Genomic DNA, 21,538 nt, shown 5'->3' with positions numbered 1-21,538 from the left:
CGATATTTGTCTGCAACCATTATGAAACCAATTTTAGAAAAGCAAAGGCTTAGTCATTTTTCCCTTTGCTGTTCATTCTCATTCGTCTGTGTGGAGCAAACCGATACGATGATCTTTGCCATACATAGCATTCAAGAAGGCAAAACTGGCATTTTTATCAATATAAAGATCATTATCTGGATCATCCTGAGCTGTTCTCAGTACTCTGTCGAAGTTGACTGATTTGCACAGGCAGATTTGCTGATTTTGGTTTTCAATCCCTCTTTCGCTTCTTTTCTTCTTCTTCGCTCTAAAATACCTACAAAACATATAAACAAAGTAAATAATTGGAAAATATCAAGAACTAACAATGAAAATATAAATGAATTTGATATAAATAATGTACAATTACGCTCCTATCAGTTGCGGTGCGGTGGGACCCCTCCCACTGGGTGCCACAAAAATTGGTGTTTGCCTCAAAATCGTCTCGGCCGAATGATGGCCGAGGGACTTGTGGTTGAATCATCCTTCTGAAATTGCGCGGGCGTGCCAACTCGAGGCCGAATGGCCAAGCAAGGTTTCTGATTTGAATGGTGCCTGATCTGACTTCTTTCAAATGATTGTAGACCGAGGAAGGAACCCTCTCGGCCGTTAGGTTCTGATGCCTCTGTTGCAAAGACTTCGGTTAGGCATCAATCCTGACCGGGATCTTCTATCACGTTCACTTCTTGGGTAAACTCAAAGGTTCGGGTGACAAGCGAGAGATCTATTGGGTGAATGTACTCGCAAATCACAGTGAAGACGAAGGTGAAGTGGACTCAGTTGTCAAAACATTGTGAGATGATATGTGTGTGAACGGCGAATCGCATCAATCCAATCCGGACTGGCCGAAAGAGATCAATGGATGATAATTCTACGTTACGAACTACTCCTATGTGCGAAAAGTAAAGTACATATAAAATAAAGAACAAGAAAGTAAAGTGCTTGAATGTAACAACTGAAATAAAAGTAAGAAACTAAAAATGAAAACAAGTTATGAAAGTTGAATAGAAGGCAAAGTACCTATGAAAGAGTAAGAGAAAATTTGAGTAAAAGTTGTATATTGATTTGTTTGTGCGGTGCAGGACCTTTTATAATGATTTACAATGTGCTATATATACAAGTCAAAAACTCTAGCTAACTTGTCCTCCAAGACGTGGAATTGAAGTAGGATTCTCCTTCCTTCTAGGATTGATTCGTCTCGTAAAACTCTTACTTTGCTGATATCCGAGATCTTCACAATTAATATCATAGATTGACTCGAACTCCTTCCTTGTGAAGATTCCTCAGTCGACACTGTTGACTAAACTTGGCCGAACACTTTTAATTCTCATTTCGGCCCACATGCGTAACCACCCTTTTGAACTCGGACTAAACCAAACATATGGCTACATGGTCCAACTCACTGATTTTTGGGTCGTCCGTTCCTAAAACCTTGAATCAAGCTGGGTGACCGACCGACACTTTTCCCTCGGTTGTATGACTTCAAATTTCCCCTGGTCGTCCTTTCCTAAAACCTCAAATCAAGCTCGGTGACAGACCGACACTTTTTCCTTGGTTGTATGACTTCACCAACTATTTGTCTTGAATGGGTGTCAATTCATCCTCATTTCTTCTCAACATGGTCGTACACGAGAGTAGCTAAATTCAGGTCCAAACATTGCCCCTCTAGTCTCATAAGCATTGGCTCTCAAGCCAAGTGGCATGGTTATGAGACTTGAATAAAAGTGGAATATCTCAAAAATACTTGGTCATGATACTTCAATTTGGTTGTGCAACTTGAATCACAAAACTCGGCCTTGACATGCAAAACTTGAAAAACTTGGCCGATACACCCCAAGTTTGAAAGCACGGTCATATTATCTTGGAGAAGAAAAAACAACCCGACCGAGACTTACTACTCAGTCAAGGCTACTACTCGGCCAGGACTTTCTACTCAGTCAAGGCTACTACTCGGCCAGGACTTTCTACTCGATCATGTTCTAAAGTAATCCAAAATTTGGCCAAGTTGGCACACTTCGTTGGACTTAACTTACTTGTCCAAACTTGGTCGTGACGTATTGCTCAACCGCGGTATTATTCTTGGCCTCAAGCCTTCCCGAATTTAAATTCTCTCCCATGAACTCAACCGTACTACACTATTGATTGGAACACTTAAACTTGGTTGATCCATTTAATTGGTAAAACAGTCGGTCACGTTGACTAAGACAAAAGAGCTTAACCAATACTTTAGACTCGGTTGAGACAACTTGGACGAAAAATTCGACCGAGGTGAACCAATTTGGACAAAGCTAGTCGTCAACACCAAGGTTGGAGATTTCAAATATGTCAGCTGGGTTGTGGTCTCCACAAACTTTGCATGATGGTTAAATATGACCGAGTTGACAAAATTAACCCATAGCTTGAAACAAACGAAACCAAGAAGGCACTTGAATCGGTCAGACAATTTTTGGGTTGTGATACGGGAGCAGTAACTGAGACTAGTTTTCTTGCTTTCAAGGAGGCGGTTGAAGTACTGGTACGCCTGAATTAAGCGCACAAAATTACCCTGCAAAAGACAATTGTTAGTATAGGATAAGCAGGGATCGTTCAGTCCGGGGATTGAGGGTACACCTGTAATTGCAAAAATAAATTAATAAAAGTAAAAAGTTTTATGTTCAAAAATAACAAATAAAGAATTAAAATAATAAAGTAAAAAGTATTATGTACAAAAATAAAACAAAGAATAGAAATATATACAAGTTAATGTAAAAAAGGGGGGATTGGAGTTTTCAAAACGCAAACAATAATAAAAGAAAGAAAATGTTTCAATTTTTAGGGATTCCAAATCAGATGTATGGATGTTGAGAACTTCGTAATCCACCACTAGCTAAGATAAGAGAAAGACAATTTAACCTAATCTTCAATTACTAAGGCATGTGAATGAAACCAATCAAGAACTTTAGGATCACCGCTAAAGCCTCATTTTTCCCAAAATTACTTAGAACCATGAACGCACTGCATCCTAAGCTTGCTTATATGCAATCAAGGTGTAGAACGCTACCCTATCAAATTAACTCATTAAGCACACATAAACACATTAAGCTCTTTGGAAAGATTGATTTTAGAGTACAAAACTAGTGAGGAACGCCATCCTAGCATGCATTCTATTTGTTTGATTTCACCTAACATGTAGGCTTTACTACTTGAGTGTTTTAAGACCGTGAACGCACTGCACCTGAAAACTAGCTCCAATTACATGCTCATATTTTAGGTGATCAATCTAAGACATAAACATATAAAAGATTTTATAAAACAAAACCAAACAAAGCATTCACAAAACCTTGTAATCGAAAAAGAGATTCAAAAGCTAAATATCCATCACATAACTAGGATTTCATACTAGTTCTCAACAAGAAAATTACTCAATCATAGTTTGGAAATCCAAAAGAAATTACAAGGAAAAAGATAGAATTACACCATGAAGGGAGTGGATGATGAAAAGCTTGAGACGTTGATCTTGAATCTTGAAAGCAAGACTTCACTATCACGGCACAAGGTGGATGATGACGGCTAGGAGGCTTCATGGCTTGTTCTTCTCTTCTTCTCTTTGCTTGGAAATGCAGAAACTTGAAACTAGAGGATGGAAAGGAAAATGGAAAGGAAATGGAGAGACAAAGAAGATGGAATGGATGAAGGAATGTGTGTTTTTGAGAGTGAGAGGAGAAGGTGTTTATATAGGGAAGAGAAAGGAGAGTGAAATTGGAAAAGATTGAGTAAATTAGGGTAAGTAATGATGGAGAAAACATGATGATGGAAAGATGGAGTAAATTAGGGTAAGTAATGATGGAGAAAACATGATGATTACACCCTAAAACATGGAATTAGGTTTTTGGGTGATGATGATGGTGGATTTTCTGCTCATTTCTTACTTCAATTTTATCTCCACCGAAAGTTTAGATTCTGCCCGTGACTTCTTCATAACAAATATTCCCCCATGAATGTAGATTACCCTGGTAAAATTTCAGATCTTTTAGAAAGGTATTTTGGCCGGAAATGGTTCCAGAATGCGTTCAGGTCCGACTTTCAGTTTTCGTCTTTTAGTCAGAACTTTGGACCGATCTTTTGAAGGCCTTCCACTTCTATCTGGATCTTGCACTCTTCATATGAAATGTTCCTTTGGGTGTCTAGAATGGATCTGGAAAGTTTCAGCTCATTTGAAGTTCATTTGGTCAGGCGGCCGCTCCTTCTTCCTTGCTTGGCTTGGTTTCTCCTAGCCGGAGTAGGAAAATGTGTAAAATTGTCATTTTAGTACATTTCCATTTTTCTCCACCATTTATAGGTAAGTGTGGACCTAATGCTCATTTCACCATCATTTACTCCAATGTACCTAAGAAAATAGAAATTGAGTTAAAAATCGATTCGTTAAGGAATTAACTAAGCAAAATGTGAGGAATTAACTATTAAAATACCACATTAAAATGCTTCTATCAAGTACTTATTTCAGCCAACCATTTATCACAAGTACAAGCTTATGAAGTTCATGCCCTTTTGTCCCGTGCAAATTTTAGTCTCTCTCCCTGCCTAGAAGCCCAAAAAGAGTTTGAAACCGGCGAGAAGTTGATAAGTGAGTATAAAGACATTCGCCAGTCAACCGATCTTGACCAACTTCATAAGTTGAAGACTTCTTTGGATGAGGGAAGGCAAAAAGTGCGTGATTTGAAAAAGCAATTGGTCGAAGCTGAAGAGCAAGTCAAAATCACTTCGGCCTCCATTCGAACCTTTGTTCCTCAACAAGATCTCACTAGGTATAGCTTGATTTTGTCATCGGTCAAGTCGTACAACAAGAAGAAATGCATCTTGAAGCGAAAGGTCGACCAAGGTATGGAAGACTTGGAAAAGGTTAAGGAAATTCTTCGGTCTCTTCTACCCTCTGACATGTAGTTATAGTGGGATTTGGTATTCATCTCGGCTTATATTTTGTACATGGTCCTAGGACCATAACTCAACCGGTTGCCTTAATTTTGTAAAGTCTAACCGACCTTATTTGTAGGACTCACATTCTATGACCGGTTGATCATCCGGCCGCTATTTTGTCAATGGATTCAGCCTCTTTTGACTTCATATATTTCGGCCCTCTTTTGACTTCATATATTTCGGCCAACCAGGTCCTAATACTTGTTTTGCTTGTTTTGTGCTTGGTTAAACCAACATCTTCATCTTGGCTGGCCTTCCTATTCACCTTGGCTAAAATTACCTTAGTTGATTCGGCCGACATATTTAACTCGGCCAAATGAATTACTTGACTCTGGGCCGAGTACAATTTTGGTTGATTCGGCCAACACTTCATGTATAACTTTGACCGACAAAATAAAAGTAAATTCCAATAGCGTAAATAAAGGGATGTCAAGAGACACTTAAACGTTGTTTATGCAAAAACATACAACATAACATAGGCGGCCGAGTTTACAAGTCTAATACTCGGCCGATGTTCCCTAGGTGGTACACTATAATTCTTGCTCCATCATCTCCCAGGTAGTGGGGTAATATTTCTTGAGGAATTGCCCGTTGATAGGCATTGCATGCAACTCTCCATCTTGATCTCTCAGTTGATATGCAACCTTTCCCAACACTTGATCGATGATAAACGGGCCTTCTCACCTTGGCGACCATTTTCCGAAACGTTTATCTTTATTTCCGATAGGCAAAACGACTTTCCAAACTAAATCTTCCTCAGCAAATGACTTAGACTTAACTCGTTTGTTGTATGCACGGGCCACAGCCTTTTTCTGTGCTTCCATTCGGTTGTAAGCGTCCATTCGCTCTTGGTCAAGTTCTTCAAGTTCCTGAATCATTGCCTGAGTGTAGTCGTCAGCTACCATTTCATTTTGAGCAGCGACTCTAAGTGACTTCAATTTCACCTCAACAGGTAACATAGCATCATGCCCATACGTTAGCGCAAAAGGCGTTGTCCCTGTGGCTGTACGTTTGGACGTCCGAAAAGCCCACAAGGTCTCTGATAACAGATTGTGCCAATCTCTGGGATTCTCTTGAACCATCTTCTTGAGTATATTTATAATGCCTTTATTACTGGCTTCAGCCTGACCATTTGCTTGGGCATAGTAAGGTGTCGAGTGAGTCAACTTGATACCCAGACTATCTGTGAGTTCATGCATTGCTTCGGCTATGAAAACCGAACCCCTGTCAGCCGTTATGGTTTCAGGTATCCCAAACCTGTGTATAATGTTTTCCTCCACAAATTTGATCACTGTCTGACTAGAAATAATAACGTATGGTTTTGCCTCTACCTATTTAGTGAAATAATCAGTGGCAACCAAAATCCATATGTGTTGTTTTGATGATGGTGGTCTAATACTCCCTATAATATCCATGGCCCAACCTCGAAATGGTCATGGCTTAACAACTGGATGGAGGATGTCGGCCGGAACTCTTTGCATAGGCGCATGAATTTGACATTTCTTGCAGCTCTTTGCAAATTCAATGCAATCTTTTAGAATTGTTGGCCAATAGAAGCCGTGCCTTCGAATTAACCACCTCATTTTGATTCCGGCCTGATGTGCACCACATATCCCATCGTGGACATCTCTCATGACTTCCAAAGTCTCTTGCCTCCCTATACAAAGAAGGAGTAGATCATCGGAGCTTTTGCGGTACACTGCTTCTTTGTATACAACGAAATGTCCAGCCAAGTGCCGAGTCTTCCGGTCATGATTACCTTGAGGATTTTTGTGGAACTTGATAATGGGGAGTCTCCAATCATCTGGCTCAATGTCGATAACAAAAACATCCTCTGAGACTCCTCTCTCTTCTAAAGCCGTGAGGGTACGTTTGGCAATCTTGATGACTCGGGAGTTGTCTCCTTCGGGGATCCGTAACCCTGAGGCTAATTGGGCCATCTCATTGGCCTCCATGTTCTGTCCCCTTGGGAGGTGGGCGAAAGAGATTCGATCGAATGTGTTAGCGAGCTGGTCAGTTAAAGCGTGATAGGATAAAAGTCCCCAGCTTGTGCATTTAAATTCCTTATTCATTTGGTTAATGACCAGTTGAGAATCCCCGAACACCAGAACTCACCGTGCTCCCATCTCTTGGAGAATCTCCAAACCAACAATAAGAGCCTCATATTCTGCCTGATTGTTTGTGCATGTAAAGTCTAATTGGAAGGCGAACTGGAACTTTTGTCCCTCAGGCGTTTCAATGACAACACCAGCTCCGGCGGAAAATTCAGTACTAGACCCATCAAAATACATGGTCCAGTGGTTATTGGTCATGGAAGCCACATATATGATCCCAATATCAACCTCCTCGGCTCCCTCAAATTCGGTCGAAGGGTGATGAGCAAGAAAGTCGGCCAATGCTTGACCCTTGACTGACTTTTGAGACACATATTGAAACGTGAACTCAGACAATGCCATGGTCCATTTTCCAATTCAGCCTCGTATGATGGGCCGAGTCAGCATGTACTTTACTGAATCGGTCTTGGATATGACTTGGATGACTGAGGGTAACATGTAGTGCCGAAGCATGATGGTTGAAAAGAACAATGCAAGACAAAGCCTTTCAATAGGCGTATACCGAATTTCCACATCAGTGAGGACCCGGCTCCAGTAATGCACATCACATTCCTTGCCATTGTTGTTGTCTTGTGCCAATAGGCTTCCTATTGAGTTATCCGATGCCGATATGTATAACTTCAAAGGCCTCCCACGTACTAGGGGTACCAAGACGGGTGGGTTTGATAAGTATCGTTTGAGTTGGTTGAATGCCGCTTGGTGCTTTGTTCTCCAAACAAACTCATCTTCGGCCTTGGTTCTCAAAAGTGAAGAGAATGGCTGAATCTTGCCGGCCGAGTTAGAGATGAAGCGCCTTAGAAAATTTACTTTTCCCTGGAATGATTGGAGTTCCTTCTTCGTGCTAAGAGCAGGTGCATCCATAATTGCCTTTGCTTTATTTTTGTCGATTTCAATTCCCTTTTTATGAACTACGTACAAAACCAAGGAACATACCGGTTGATACTCCAAAAAGACATTTGTCAGGGTTCATTTTTAGTTTGTGAGCTCGCATCCGTATGAATGTCTGTTGAAGGTCGGCCAAATGATTTTGCGTCTTGGCCGACTTTACCACAATGTCATCAATGTATACTTCGACTATGTGACCAATTAGGTCGTGAAAGATCATATTCATGGCCCTTTGATAGGTTGCTCCGGCGTTTTTGAGTCCAAATGGCATAACGAGCTACTCAAATGTTCCTATTGCGCCTGGGCATCTGAACGCCGTTTTGTGAACATCCTCCTCAGCTATAAAAAATTTGGTTGTAGCCAGTGTGCCCGTCCATGAAAGAAAGAATTTCATGTTTGGCCGCACCATCCACGAGCAAGTCGGCCACGGGCATTGGGTACTCATCCTTAGGGGTGGCCAAATTTAGATTTCTAAAATCAACACATATGCGCATTTTGCCATTCTTTTTCCTTACTGGCACGATATTAGATAACCATTCAACATACCTGGCCGTTCGAATAAAACCGGCCTTTAATAAACGTTCCATTTCTTCTTTAATTTCAGGCAAAACCTCGGCGGCACATCGCCGAGGAGGTTGCTTGTAAGGCTTACAATTGGACTGTATAGGCAACCTATGTTCTACTATACTTCTATCTAACCAGGCATTTCATGGTAACTCCATGCAAAACAATCTTGAAACTCAGTCAACAGAGCCTTCAAGTCTTCCTTCAACTTGGGTGGCAAGAGCTTGCTGATCCTGACTATCTGAAGCTCCTCGGTGGTCCCTAAATTCAGGTCTTCTAGTGGGTCTTGAGTTTCAGTAAGGTCGTCTTCCAACTCGGCCGGTGCAGGGCCGATGTCTTCTATCTTCAGTTCATCCTCTGCTGCTCCTTCTGTGATAAATTCTAGCAAATTCATTGCCGAATCACTCTGAAGAGAGTTTTCGGCCCAATGGGCCAGCAGTTTCCTCATTGTTGATTCAACCGCGGCCAATGGTGTCTGCTTCTCTAGGCCACTATCCATGGATTATGGGATCAAAAAAGTCCGCCAATGCTGGCCGCTCCGAGTCCTCGTGGACTTTCTCGGCGCCTAGGGCCAGTGCTCTTCACATGGTTATCCTTGTAATTCGGCCAGTACCATCTTCCCTCTGAATTTCTGAGCACCCAATTTCCTCCTCGTAGTATTGGGCATCAATTGCATTGGCCGAAGCTTTCAATGGTTGAGAGTCAGCTTCCACTACTTCCACGGTGTCCCCATTCCAGAAATCCAGAATCTGATGCATGGACGACGGGATGCACATACTCTGATGTATCCAGTCTCTCCCAAGGATAGCGTTATAACAAGGTTTGGAATCTATGACAAAGAAACCGGTCATCATGCTCTTGTTGCCTACTGTGACCTCTAAGGGTAGAATTCCCTTGGTTTGCTTCCTACCACCTGAAAAATCTCGGATGGCGATCTCAGATGATACAATATCTTTGTCGGTCTTCTTCAATTTTTCGGCAATCGAAATAGGAATAACATTCACGGTTGCTCCACCATCTACCAACACTTTAGAGATCGGATATCCCTCGAAATGAGCCGTGATATACAATGGCTTGATATGCTTAGACATAGCTGGTGTTGGCTTTGGAAAGTAGGCTTTGGCTAAGTCCTGTGCTGGAGCTTGGCATTCAACTTCTTCTCGCACATCCCCTTCCATTCCATTCAATTGTCCCGGCTTAGCTTGAAACTCGGATGGAAGCACATACACCATATCGATGACTGTTTCTCTTTTATCTGCGGTTTGAGCTGACCGTACGACCTCAACTTCATTCCCATTCCACAAAACAAGAAGTTGGTGTACTGAATAAGGGATACAAGTATTCTGGTGGATCCAATCACGACCCAGTATGGCAGTGCACGAATTATCAGTGGGAATGATGAAGAAACAAGTTGTTGAGCTTTTCTTTCCTACAGTTACCATCAATGGCAATGCCCCTCTGACTTCAGCCTCTTCCCCTGTATAGTCGTAAACAGAAATATCAGTTGGAACAAAGCCATACCTGGCAGGGTGGAGTTGACGTATAAAGGAGCAAGGAAGGATGTTGACAGCTGATCCGCCATCCACTAAAACCCTCAAAAATCGGTATCCACCTATACAAGCATCAATGAGGATGGGATCTTTGACTTGGATCATGGATCCGCTCGGCCGAGAAAAATATACAACAGCCGAATCTCTCTCTTCCTGCACCAGGTCGAAATCAATCTTAGTTGCTGACTGAACGCTAGTCATATTCACCCTAAAGTCACCGATGTCTTGAGATATTGGGATAGTAGCTCCCTCGGCCTCCCTGGCCGAAGCTTGTACACTTGTCTCGGTCAAAGTGTTGATGGTGGTATCAACCTGTGGATTGGAGGTTGGGACGTCAGGAACCTGATCGGCATCATCGTAGTCAACCTGTTCCTCATAGTCCCCTATGTCATCATAATCCCCCATATCCTCATCCAATAGGTCTTCATCGTCCTCCAATATGCCCTTGTCACCCTAGTCATCGACTTCAAGATCCAAGTCATCTAAATGTTGGTCTTGTTTATCATTTGTGTTAGTGTCTTCTAACCATTTGGCCAAGTCTTGGTTTTCTTGGGCTTGCCGACGATTTTCTTCTTCTCAGACATGGTGGTCGAAACGATTCATCAGCTCTCTTTCCTGAGTAGTCATTCCATACATCTCGACCGCAGATTAGATCTTATGGAACCTCTTCAAATACTTCAGGTCTCTATCTAATATTGGAATTTCCTCATTACCAACTTTAAGCTCTATGCCTTCTTGGACAGCCTGGTAAGCAACCTTTAAACCAAGGCTAGAATCCAAGTCCAACAAAAGGGTCACCGACCTTGGGCATTCAGTGATCATATGTAACGTATCCATCTCCTTGTTTGTTGGTCCGTACAATGCAAGAGCAGAATTCTTTCGGTGATACTCCTTCATTCTCCTAAGTCCCTTAGTTGAAAAGGGAGGGTTCAGGTTCTTGTAAAGTTTTACGAAAGGCTCTTCATCACCATTCAACTCAGAAAGTTCTTCTTCTTCTTTTCCCGATAACGGTGTACCTGATGAAGACGAGGGTGAACGCGGTGCGTGGAGAATTTCCCATCTTTCTCTATCCATCTTCTCCATACGTTCCTCAAATATGAACGCAAGTCTTTGTTCCTCAATTGTTAGGCCGAATAATTCTTCGGCCGAGGGTATACTAAAGTATTCCCTCAAATACTGTAGGTCGCCTTTTGAAATGGGAAGAGAAGTATAATCAGCCTTTATTTCCTGATCTTCCAAATAAGCTTGATATTTGGCTCTGACGCCTCTTCTCACATCAGGTGCCCAAAGTTCTTCGCATCTATTGCAATCCCTACGCACCTCATTTAAAAGCTTGCTTTCCTCCTTAGTCAAACCATACCAATCAATGGCCGAATGCAAAAGATGATAATTTCGCATAGTTACGAGTCCTTCCGCCGTAAAGGGTGGATCTTGATTCCTATCCATTACAACCAACGGTTTTGGGAGAGGGGCCTCTTTAAAGTGCACCTTCAATACCCCCTTCCTGCTTGAGTCGATTTCCATGTCTTCAGTATCCCGAGTTGATTTATCCATAGAAGGATCAGTGCTCTTTTTCACGTATGTTCTAAGCCTTCTCGGTGCCGTTTCGTATCCAGACCTTTTAACGGGTCGCGGAGGTGAAGTTCTAGTTGTCTCGCTCAGTCGGGCTTTCTTAGCCTCGGCTACTTGCCTTTGCTATCTTCTCAATTGTGTTTTCGTCATGGGGGCAATCGGCTGGTCCCTTGAAACACGGCCGTACCAACGGTTGTCAGAAACCATAGGAGGCTTGAAAGTCCTTAGTGGCAAGGAGTTTCCATCACGGTCATAGCTATCACGGCTACAACTCTCATCTCTATGACATCTTCTTTTGTCCTTCTAGTTTCGGCCGTAATATTCTTTATCATAAAATGGCCGATCAAAGTTTAGGTGCCGCCTAACTGGCTCCCTTTCTGAAAATCTTCTGTCCGGTTTATCAAGACGATGGAACACACCCTTCGGACTTTCCCTTGGACTGTGTGGACCATAATTGTCTGATACATCCGGGGTCAATGGTCGCTTTGTGGTAACCTGAGACCTGAATCTTTGTTTGTCCGCCTCGGCCTTTCCTACCTCGGCCGAGATAATTCCTTTGCCTCGTGGTTCTAACCTGGAATGAACCTTTCGTGTGTAACCCTTATTTTGGTTCCTATTGGTGCACTCTCGGCCTTTTGAGCTGAATTAGAAGTCTTAACAACCTGCTCTGGCCTTTGGAGTTTTAAAACCCCTTCGAGCATGACTTCTTCCTGGCACCGAGTGCATAAAACAGCTACCTTTGGTGGCTCAAGTTTGATACTCCCAATTGTGAGTCCTTCGGCTATTGGCTGGGCCGCTGATTGGAGCTTACTAGTAGTCTTGCTAGCATTTGCTGTTTTGCTTGGAGCATCCCCATCCTTGGGGACTCTGACAAATACCATGTTCACTTGAGCTTCAGGAAATGGGTTGGTGTCAACCTTCATCGCTGGCTTACTTTCAGGGAACTTGAGAGTTCCTGCGTCAATGAGATCCTGTATCATATCACGAAAAATAACACAATTGTTAGTTGCATGCTTCCATGAATTATGATACTTGCAAAAAGTCTTCCCCTTGATTTCTTCGGCCTTGGGGAGTATATGGCTGAAAGAAAGTTGAATCATTCTCTCAGCCAAGAGTTGATCAAAGATCAAATCGGCCTTAGCTATATTGAAAGTGTAAGTGCGTGCATTAGTTTGTGTTATGCTTGTGCTTTGGGTCGGTGGTGGTTTGGTTTGCTTTGGGTCAACCCGTTCCAAAGCTTTGCACACACGGGGTTGCTTAATCACCACTTCGGCCGAATCCACTTCAACCAAGTCTTCGTTTAAGTCCACTCCAAACCTATCAACTGCATTAACGTCCTGATTCTTGTAGTATGTACCCTTTGATGCTGCCCGCTTTTGAGCTTCTTCCCTCAGGAGGCATCATACCGATCGATTCTTGTCTCGAGCTCGAATAGATCATTGAAGTTAACACCCTCAAAATGTTCTCTGAATTTGAAGCTCAAACCAGCTACAGCCATATCTACGAACTCAGATTCAGGCAGTCTTACTCGACATCGTGCTCTAGCTAATTTGAAGCGGCTTAAGTATTCTTGTGCAGTCTCATGACTCATCTGCGACGTCTTGGCCAGATCAGCCAACCTAATCTCTTGTTGCGCTCGATAATATTGGTCATGGAAAGCTCGTTCCATTTCCCTCCAATTATTGACTGAGTTGGGTGGGAGATTGATGAACCAAGTGAAGGCTGGTCCCGTGAGGAAGTGGATGAATAGCCTTAGCTTGTTGTCGTCAGAGCTAGCCTCTCCGCACTGGGCCGTGAATCGGCCAATATGTTCTACAGTGGATTGATATGCATCTCCAGAGAACAACGTGAATGAGGGAATGCGATATCCTGCTGGGTACGGGATGGTATCAATATATGCAGGATACGGTTTAACATAAGTTGGTCTCTCCACCCGTCTTGGTAAGACTCCCATAAGATCTTCAACTAAATTTTGAAACTCATTGAGCCGAACCGGTCGGTCTTGACCTCCTCCTTGATGATTGTTCTGCTGATGGTTTTGAGCCACATTGTTGTTTACTTGGTTCGGCTGAGGGATGAATCCTTGGCCGAATCCCATTTCGGGTGGCATGCCATAAAGCGGATACGGCATCCTTGGCTGTTGTTGCATATTTGGCATCCTTGGCTGCTGTTGTATATTCATCTGGTTTGTAGCGGCCATGTTAACTTGGTTGGGTTAGATTTGAGCCTGCATGTTATGCTGGTGTCCCACGTTTTCATGTGCTCCATTATTCCCGTTAGCCATCAATTGATGGTAGATGAGGAGCAGGGTGTTATTGAGATTTGTCATCTGGGTACTAGTGTTATTGTTGATGCTTGCTGCCAAATCTCGACCCAAACCATCCACTGAGAGCCTTAACTCATGGACAGTCCTCCTGGACTCGTCGGCCATCATTCGAGCTATCTCATCGGCCGAAGGGTTGAAATTTGGACAAATCCCCCATTGGTTTTGTCTAGACTGTGATGAGTTTTGATGTGAAAGAACCATTTGTCTGGAAGGCATTCCAAATGGTGTCACAGACGTAGATTCGGTCTGAATGCTTGGTACGATCATGGCCATACTTGACATTCCTATGGTTGAGGTATTGGTATCCCCTAGGAGGGCCTGGGTTGCGGCTGTAGTTCCATGACCAATCGTGACCGTAGACGTGACCGGGGTTCAGGTACGTGATGGTGTCCCACTACCTGATGTCCCTGGTCCACTACTCATGGCTGAAGTTGTTCTTGTATACTTTCGCTTCGGACACTCGGCCGAGGTATGGCCGACTTCGTTACACTTAAGACAAGTATTTCCCCGGTATTTTGAGTATGGATTGGGGTGCATCCAAAAATGACGCCTTAGTGTTTTTGTCCCACTGGGCGTGCCAAAAGATGTTTGCCTCAAAATCGTCTCGGCCAAATGATGGCCGAGGGACTTGTGGTTGAATCGTCCTTCTGAAATTGCGCGGGCGTGCCAACTCGAGGCCGAATGGCCAAGCAAGGTTTCTGATTTGAATGGTGCCTGATCTGACTTCTTTCAAATGATTGTAGGCCGAGGAAGGAACCCTCTCGGCCGTTAGGTTCTGATGCCTCTGTTGCAAGGACTTCGGTTAGGCGTCAATCCTAACCGGGATCTTCTATCACGTTCACTTCTTGGGTAAACTCAAAGGTTCGGGTGACAAGCGAGAGATCTATTAGATGAAGGTACTCGCAAATCACAGTGAAGATGAAGGTGAAGTGGACTCAATTGTCAAAACGTTGTGAGATGATATGTGTGTGAACGGCGAATCGCATCAATCCAATCCGGACTGGCCGAAAGAGATCAATGGATGATAATTCTACGTTACGAACTACTCCTAAGTGCGAAAAGTAAAGTACATATAAAATAAAGAACAAGAAAGTAAAGTGCTTTAATGTAACAACTGAAATAAAAGTAAGAAACTAAAAATGAAAACAAGTTATGAAAGTTGAATAGAAGGCAAAGTACCTATGAAAGAGTAAGAGAAAAGTTTGAGTAAAAGTTGTATATTGATTTGTTTGTGTGGTGCAGGACCTTTTATAATGATTTACAATGTGCTATATATACAAGTCAAAAACTCTAGCTAACTTGTCCTCCAAGACGTGGAATTGAAGTAGGATTCTCCTTCCTTCTAGGATTGATTCGTCTCGTAAAACTCTGACTTTGCTGATATCTGAGATCTTCACAATTAATATCATAGATTGACTCGAACTCCTTCCTTGCGAAGAGTCCTCAGTCTACACTGTTGACTAAACTTGGCCGAACACTTTTAATTCTCATTTCGGCCCACATGCGTAACCACCCTTTTGAACTCGGACTAAACCAAACATATGGCTACATGGTCCAACTCACTGATTTTTGGGTCGTCCGTAACTAAAACCTTGAATCAAGCTGGGTGACCGACCGACACTTTTCCCTCGGTTGTATGACTTCACATTTCCCCCGGTCGTCCGTTCCTAAAACCTCAAATCAAGTTGGGTGACAAACTGACACTTTTTCATTGGTTGTATGACTTCACCAACTATTTGTCTTGAATGGGTGTCAATTTATCCTCATTTCTTCTCAACATGGTCGTACACGAGAGTAGCTAAATTCAGGTCCAAACAATTGGCGTTGTCGGAAACAGAAGTGGAGGTAGTCTTTCCTCCGGCGACAATGAAGGTTGGTCCACAATGTTTCTTTACGGTTGGGGAGCTGTTAACAACAGAACCGTACAGGGTAGAGGGCGTCATCAACACTATGACGAGTTTGCGGATCCCTTAGTCAGATCATCCGGATCGAAATTGTATCACGGCTACTACTCTGGGCGATGGTCGCATAGTGCTCTTTTCTTTCAAGAGAGAATCTAATTTGAAGTGGGCGGTAAAGGGATGCCCCTAGTCCTATAAGAAGGCGTTGCTTGCGGTGGCAGTAACAGATGGGAAAGAGGACTCGTTGAGGGTGCCAATTAAGACTCAATTTTTTTTTTTGGTTCGTATTCAGGGGTTGCCTCTAGCATACATTGGAGAATACTGGCAGATGCATTGATCAGGCGGTAGGGGAGTTTGTTAGGGCAACACGAGGCTGTAGTGTCAGTAGTTTGGGTAAATATCTATAGGTTAGAGTGGGGATCGAGGTGGATTGCTCGTTGAAGAAGTAGGTTAGCTTTAAACCGGCAGGGTGGCTGGAGAGCAAGAGATTTGATCTGGAATACGAGTGCCTTCCCCATTTTTTCTTTTTTTTTTTGTGGACTCTTGACACATACAGGGCGGAGCTGTCCTCATCTAGAAGCCAGAGAGTTGACAAAGGCGGCCTATGATGCGTTACTTAATGCTGATATAAAGGAGGAATAGCTATTGGCCCAGCAGCGTCATCAGCAGGAGGACGACGTTCTTGGTCTTGGTAGATATCAATTTGGTTTGCACACGAAGAAGAAGACAGGCTGGATTATGACAGCACTGAACCTACCTACTTCGGAATTGACTAGAAATAGAGAATAGAGGGAGAAGGGTGGGGTGATTTTACCCGTGGAGGGACAGTTAGAAATGGAGGTTGATGTTGTGCGGGACGATGGCAATAGCTGGAGAATAAGGTTTCAAAAAGGCGACAAACAGGGAGGTTGGATGGCCGGCTGGGCTCGCTGGTACTGGAGCGGTCTGGTGGGAGTGATTTACGGTATATTCCTATCTTCTTTAGCCCTAATTTAGCATATACATTAATTGTCCCTAATTCGACATCGTCCTTGATTACGCATTTCAATTTCAAAAGGAGTCCATTCCTAGTTTTGATCCCGAGAATCAGTGATTGACTTTGGGGAAATTATGGGAGGATGATTCGGATGGTGTTATGGAGAATGTTAATATCCGGCTAGATAAAGGACCGATGCAGATAATTGGGCCAGGCTTGGAGTGAAGTGGGGATGGGTCGAGCACTAAAAAAGCTACAAGCCTGATTGAGGGGCTTGGAGTTAAGGAAAAAGGTGAGAAGAAAAAAGGAAAGGCTAAAGGGTCTTCTAAAAGGGCAGGGTCTCCTATTATTAGACCTGGTAAAGCAACCAGCTTTGTAATCAGGATTTTTTTTGTTTTGTCCCAAGAAGAGTCCAGGACGTGCTCAAAAGTGTCTCTCTGTGATGGGTCCCGTATCGACCCATCAAGAGTCATGAATATATTGTGTTGGAACTTTCAAGGGATTGGGAACCCTTGGACAGTTCAGGGGCTTAAAAGGTTGCTAACCCTAAACTTTCCTGACATTGTGTTCCTGAGTGAGACAAAGTGTACTTCGGATGAGATGAAGAGAATGCGTTTTCAACTTGGTTTTCAGAATGTCTTTCCTGTTTTGTGTAAGTTGATTACAAAACCAAATGGAAAGAAGACGAGAGCAGGAGGTTTGTGTTTATTTTGGAAGAAGGGTGTTGATGTGAACCTAAACTCTTAAACTATGATATTGATGTGATGATTGGGAGGGCGAGTGATCCAAGGAGTTGGAGATTTACAGGTGTGTATGGGCATCTAAAGGTTGAGTGCAGAGTCCAAACTTGGGAGCTACTCAAGCGACTGAAGCAGGCATATGGGAAGCCTTGGATTGTTAAAGGTGACTTGAACAAGATTTTGAGGGCTTGTGAGAAAGAGGGGGGAGACCCCAACGCAACTTACGGCAAATAGAGGGCTTTGGGGAGTGTGTGGAAGCTTTCGTTGGGTTGATTTGAATTTTGTTGGGCCTCAGTTTACATGGAAGGGAAGGAGGGGTGGAGAGAATATTAAGGTCAGACTTGACCGTTTCTTGGCCACTAAAGACTAGATTGACCTCTTCATGACCCTTCAAGGTCAAAGGGAAAAGGTCAAAGGAGGGGTGGAGAGAATATTAAGGTCAAAGGTCTTTCATCTTGACCCTTCAAGGTTCGAATCTCCCTATTCTTATTCAGGTATGTACTATTAGACCAAAGAAGAAGAAGAAGAAATGGTTTCGTTTTGAAGAGCATTGGCTCTAAGAGGAGGAATGTGCCACGGTGGTTAAAAGGAGTTGGCAGGATGCTTTGGGGGTTAATCCTTTTAAAAACAGTGTGTAATAGAATAAAAAGTACGAGGGAGGCGTTGCTGCAGTGGAGTAAAATTAAATTTGGAAAAGTCAAAGAGGGCATGGATGACATCAAGTCAAAACTTGTGGCCCTTTCTGATGTACAACATCTAGCATTTGAGGCAAGGTTGAATGAACTGATTCTCCATGAGAATGTCTATTGGAGACAACTTTCTAGGGTTATGTAGCTTATTGATGGCGACTTGAATACAAAATTTTTTCAACAACGTGCTTGCAATAGAAAAAAGAAGGATATGGTGAAAGGGTTGTTTAATAGTGATGGAGTTTGGTGTACGCTGACTTGGAAAAAGTGGTGTTGGACTACTTTGGTACATTGTTTACAATCTCCAACCCTACAAATATTGCTGATGTTGTTGTCCTCTTCCCTCAAGTTGTCTCTTCTGAGATGAATTCTAAGCTAACTAGAACTTTGACGAAGAGGAAATATACTTGGTTTTGAAACCAATGAACCCTTTTAAAGCCCCAGGGCCGGATGGGTTTTCACCATGTTTTTATCAAAAATTTTGGAACGTGGTGGGAAAGGATGTGGTGGATGTAGTACGTTGTTTTATAGGGTCCGAGCAGTTGCTTAGGAGAGTTAACGATACTCATGTGACATTGATCCCAAAAGTCAAGGAAATTGAACATATGAACTAACTTAGGCCAATTAGTTTGTGCAACGTTATCTATAAGCTGGGGTCTAAGGTGCTTGCTAACCGAATCAAGCCTCTTATCCAGGCTATCATTACTCAGAATCAAAGTCCTTTTGTACCAGGTAGACAAATTTTGGATCACTCGCTACTTGCTTTTGAGATTTCTCATTTTTTGAAGCGTCATACTAGAGGGTCTCAAGGTTTTGGAGAGTTGAAGATTGACATGGGCAAGGCATATGGTAGAGTTGCATGGTGTTTTCTGGAGGCAATAATGGGTAGTATGGGTTTTGATGGGGTTTGGATCAACTGGATCATAGGTTGTGTGCGTACCATGTCATACTCTTTCATTCTCAATGGTGAACCAAGGGGTTGTCTACGTCCAACTATGGGTTTGAGGCAAGGGGGTTTCATCTCTCTGTCCCTCTTTCTCATATGTGCAGAAGGGTTGTCTAGAATGCTATCATTGGCAGAAGATCAAAATGTTCTGCATGGTATCTCAATTGCGATAGGAGCTCCTTCTATTAATCATATTTTCTTTGCTGATGATTCATTCATATTTATGAAGGCTGATGGAATGGAGTGTGAAAAGTTGAGAGATATTCTCCTCTTGTATGAAAAGGGTTCTAGGAAACAGTTGAGTTTTGAAAAAAAGTTGTGTTTCTTTTTCTACGAATGTCCAGATGCATTTTCAAGAAGAATTAGCGGGTGTTCTTCGGGTGAAAAGGGTAGATAAGTATGACAAGTATTTGAGACTTCCTACAGAGGTAAGTTATTCTAAGACCAAAGCTTTTCAATTCATCACGGAAAAAACAAGAAACAAATTGAAAGGATGGAAGGAGAGGAGCCTTAGTGTGGCAGGTAAAGAGGTATTAATAAAAATTGTTGTTCAAGTGGTGCCAACATATGTGATGAGCTGTTTTGAATTACCTAAGCATCTTTGTCATGAAATGCATAAGTGTATGGCTGAGTTTTGGTGGGGTGATTTGGATAAAGGAAAGAAGATATATTAGCTAGTGTGGGATAGAATGTGCTCTCCCAAGGAGGAAGGTGGTTTGGGTTTCAGATTCATGGTAACCTTTAATCAAGCACTTTTGGTGAAACAAGGTTGGAGACTAATTAGATTTCCCAATTCTCTTTTGGCTAGAAAGTTAAAGGCCAAGTACTTTGCTTCTACATACTTTCTGCATGCAGAGGTGAACTCGAGAGATTCATATACATGAAGTTTGATGTGTGGTAAGGAGCTATTAGTGAAGGGTATAAGGTTACAAGTGGGCACTGGGAGAACGATTTTGGCCTGGCTTGATCCTAAGGATTCTAAGGCCGCATGCGTTTCGACCTTATTCACCGATGATAAAGGGCTTGGATAATTTGAAAGTGGCTGACTTGATCGACCCATATACGAATGATTGGAGGGTTGACTTATTGGAGGAATTGTTCTCACCGGAGGAGGTGGATTTAATATGTAGAATTCCCCTAAGTGCGAAGAACCTAGTGGATAGATGGGTATGGCATTTTGATAAGTGTGGGATATATAGTGTTAAGAGTGGGTATCATGTGGCTCGTTGGGTTGATTTTTAAGTTTCCCATGCTACCTCCTCATCGGGTAATAATGACATGAAGGAGATGTGGAATAGGGTCTAGAAAGCTAGAGTGCAGCCAAAAGTCTAGTCGTTTATCTGGAGGTTGATCAAAGGCATCGTTCCCACCAAGGATGCGTTGAGTAAGAAGGTCCAAATGTAAGATGAGGTTTGTGTCTTATGTAATTGTTGGAGAGAGACTGCTCTTCATCTTTTCAAGAATTGTAACTTGACTGCAAGCTTTTGGTTGTACTGCCTAATGGGATTACGTGCCAGAAATCACCATGCAACTTCTTTGATAGATTGAGTTTTGGAGGTTATGGATACAATACCAAAGCAATATGTGGATGAATTTTTTATGGCATTGTGGGCCATTCGGCACGGAAGGAATAGTATAGTTTGGAATGGTGAGGTCTTCAATCCAATGTTTGGGGCTTCTTGGTCAAAGCTGCTTGAAGAATATCAAAGACTTCATCCATTGAAAGTGCCAAGTACGGAGAATAGAGTTAAAGCCATGAGGTGGGAATGTCCTTCAAGTGGAAGGCTCAAGATTAACATAGACAGTGCCTACAAAATGGGAACGGGTCAGGGTGGAATTGGTGTTATAGTAAGAGATGATTCTGGTGCCTTCAAGGCTGCTTGGCCTAGGCATTTGCCTCAAGTGTCGTCTGCCTTCCATAGTGAATCTGAGGCATGTAGGGCGGGGCTTGCTATTGGCCATACTCCAAGGGTGGAAGGAGGTCGTGTTGGAGAGTGATTCTTCTTTGTTGGTTGCTGCTTTGAACCATCAAGGATAAAATAACTCTGAGGTTAGTAAGATTATTGATGATTGCAAAGATTACTTACATGTTTTTGAGTTTATTTGTATCCGACATATTTATCGAGAAGCAAATAGTGTAGCTGATAGATTAGCTCACTTTACTAGTTTAGATCATACTTGCAGCTCCTGGTTTCCTACAGGATGTCCTCTACGAGGATATGTGTAATTCTACTATGAGCGCTCGAGGTACGGTATTACGTCCCCCTTGATGCGACAAAATTTAATAAATAATAATATAGG

At 42.7% G+C, this 21,538-nt stretch overlaps 1 protein-coding gene across 1 annotated transcript; it reads right to left on the bottom strand.

Moving 5' to 3' along the window:
• Nucleotides 1-13,049: 13,049 nt before the first annotated feature.
• On the bottom strand, nt 13,050-13,859 carry LOC112201294. Its single transcript, XM_024342214.1, has one exon. The coding sequence runs from the start codon at nt 13,857-13,859 to the stop codon at nt 13,050-13,052; it is 810 nt and encodes a 269-aa protein (XP_024197982.1).
• Between the last annotated feature and the right edge of the window lie 7,679 nt (nt 13,860-21,538).

The sequence above is a fragment of the Rosa chinensis genome, chromosome 1, assembly GCF_002994745.2.
Source record: "Rosa chinensis cultivar Old Blush chromosome 1, RchiOBHm-V2, whole genome shotgun sequence".
Classification (NCBI taxonomy): Eukaryota; Viridiplantae; Streptophyta; class Magnoliopsida; order Rosales; family Rosaceae; genus Rosa; species Rosa chinensis.
This window is presented reverse-complemented; position numbering and strand designations above follow the sequence as displayed.

What these genes read in the sequence shown, in the direction of transcription:
- LOC112201294 (XM_024342214.1), bottom strand. Translation starts at nt 13,859, where the DNA reads ATGGCCGCTACAAACCAGATGAATATACAACAGCAGCCAAGGATGCCA.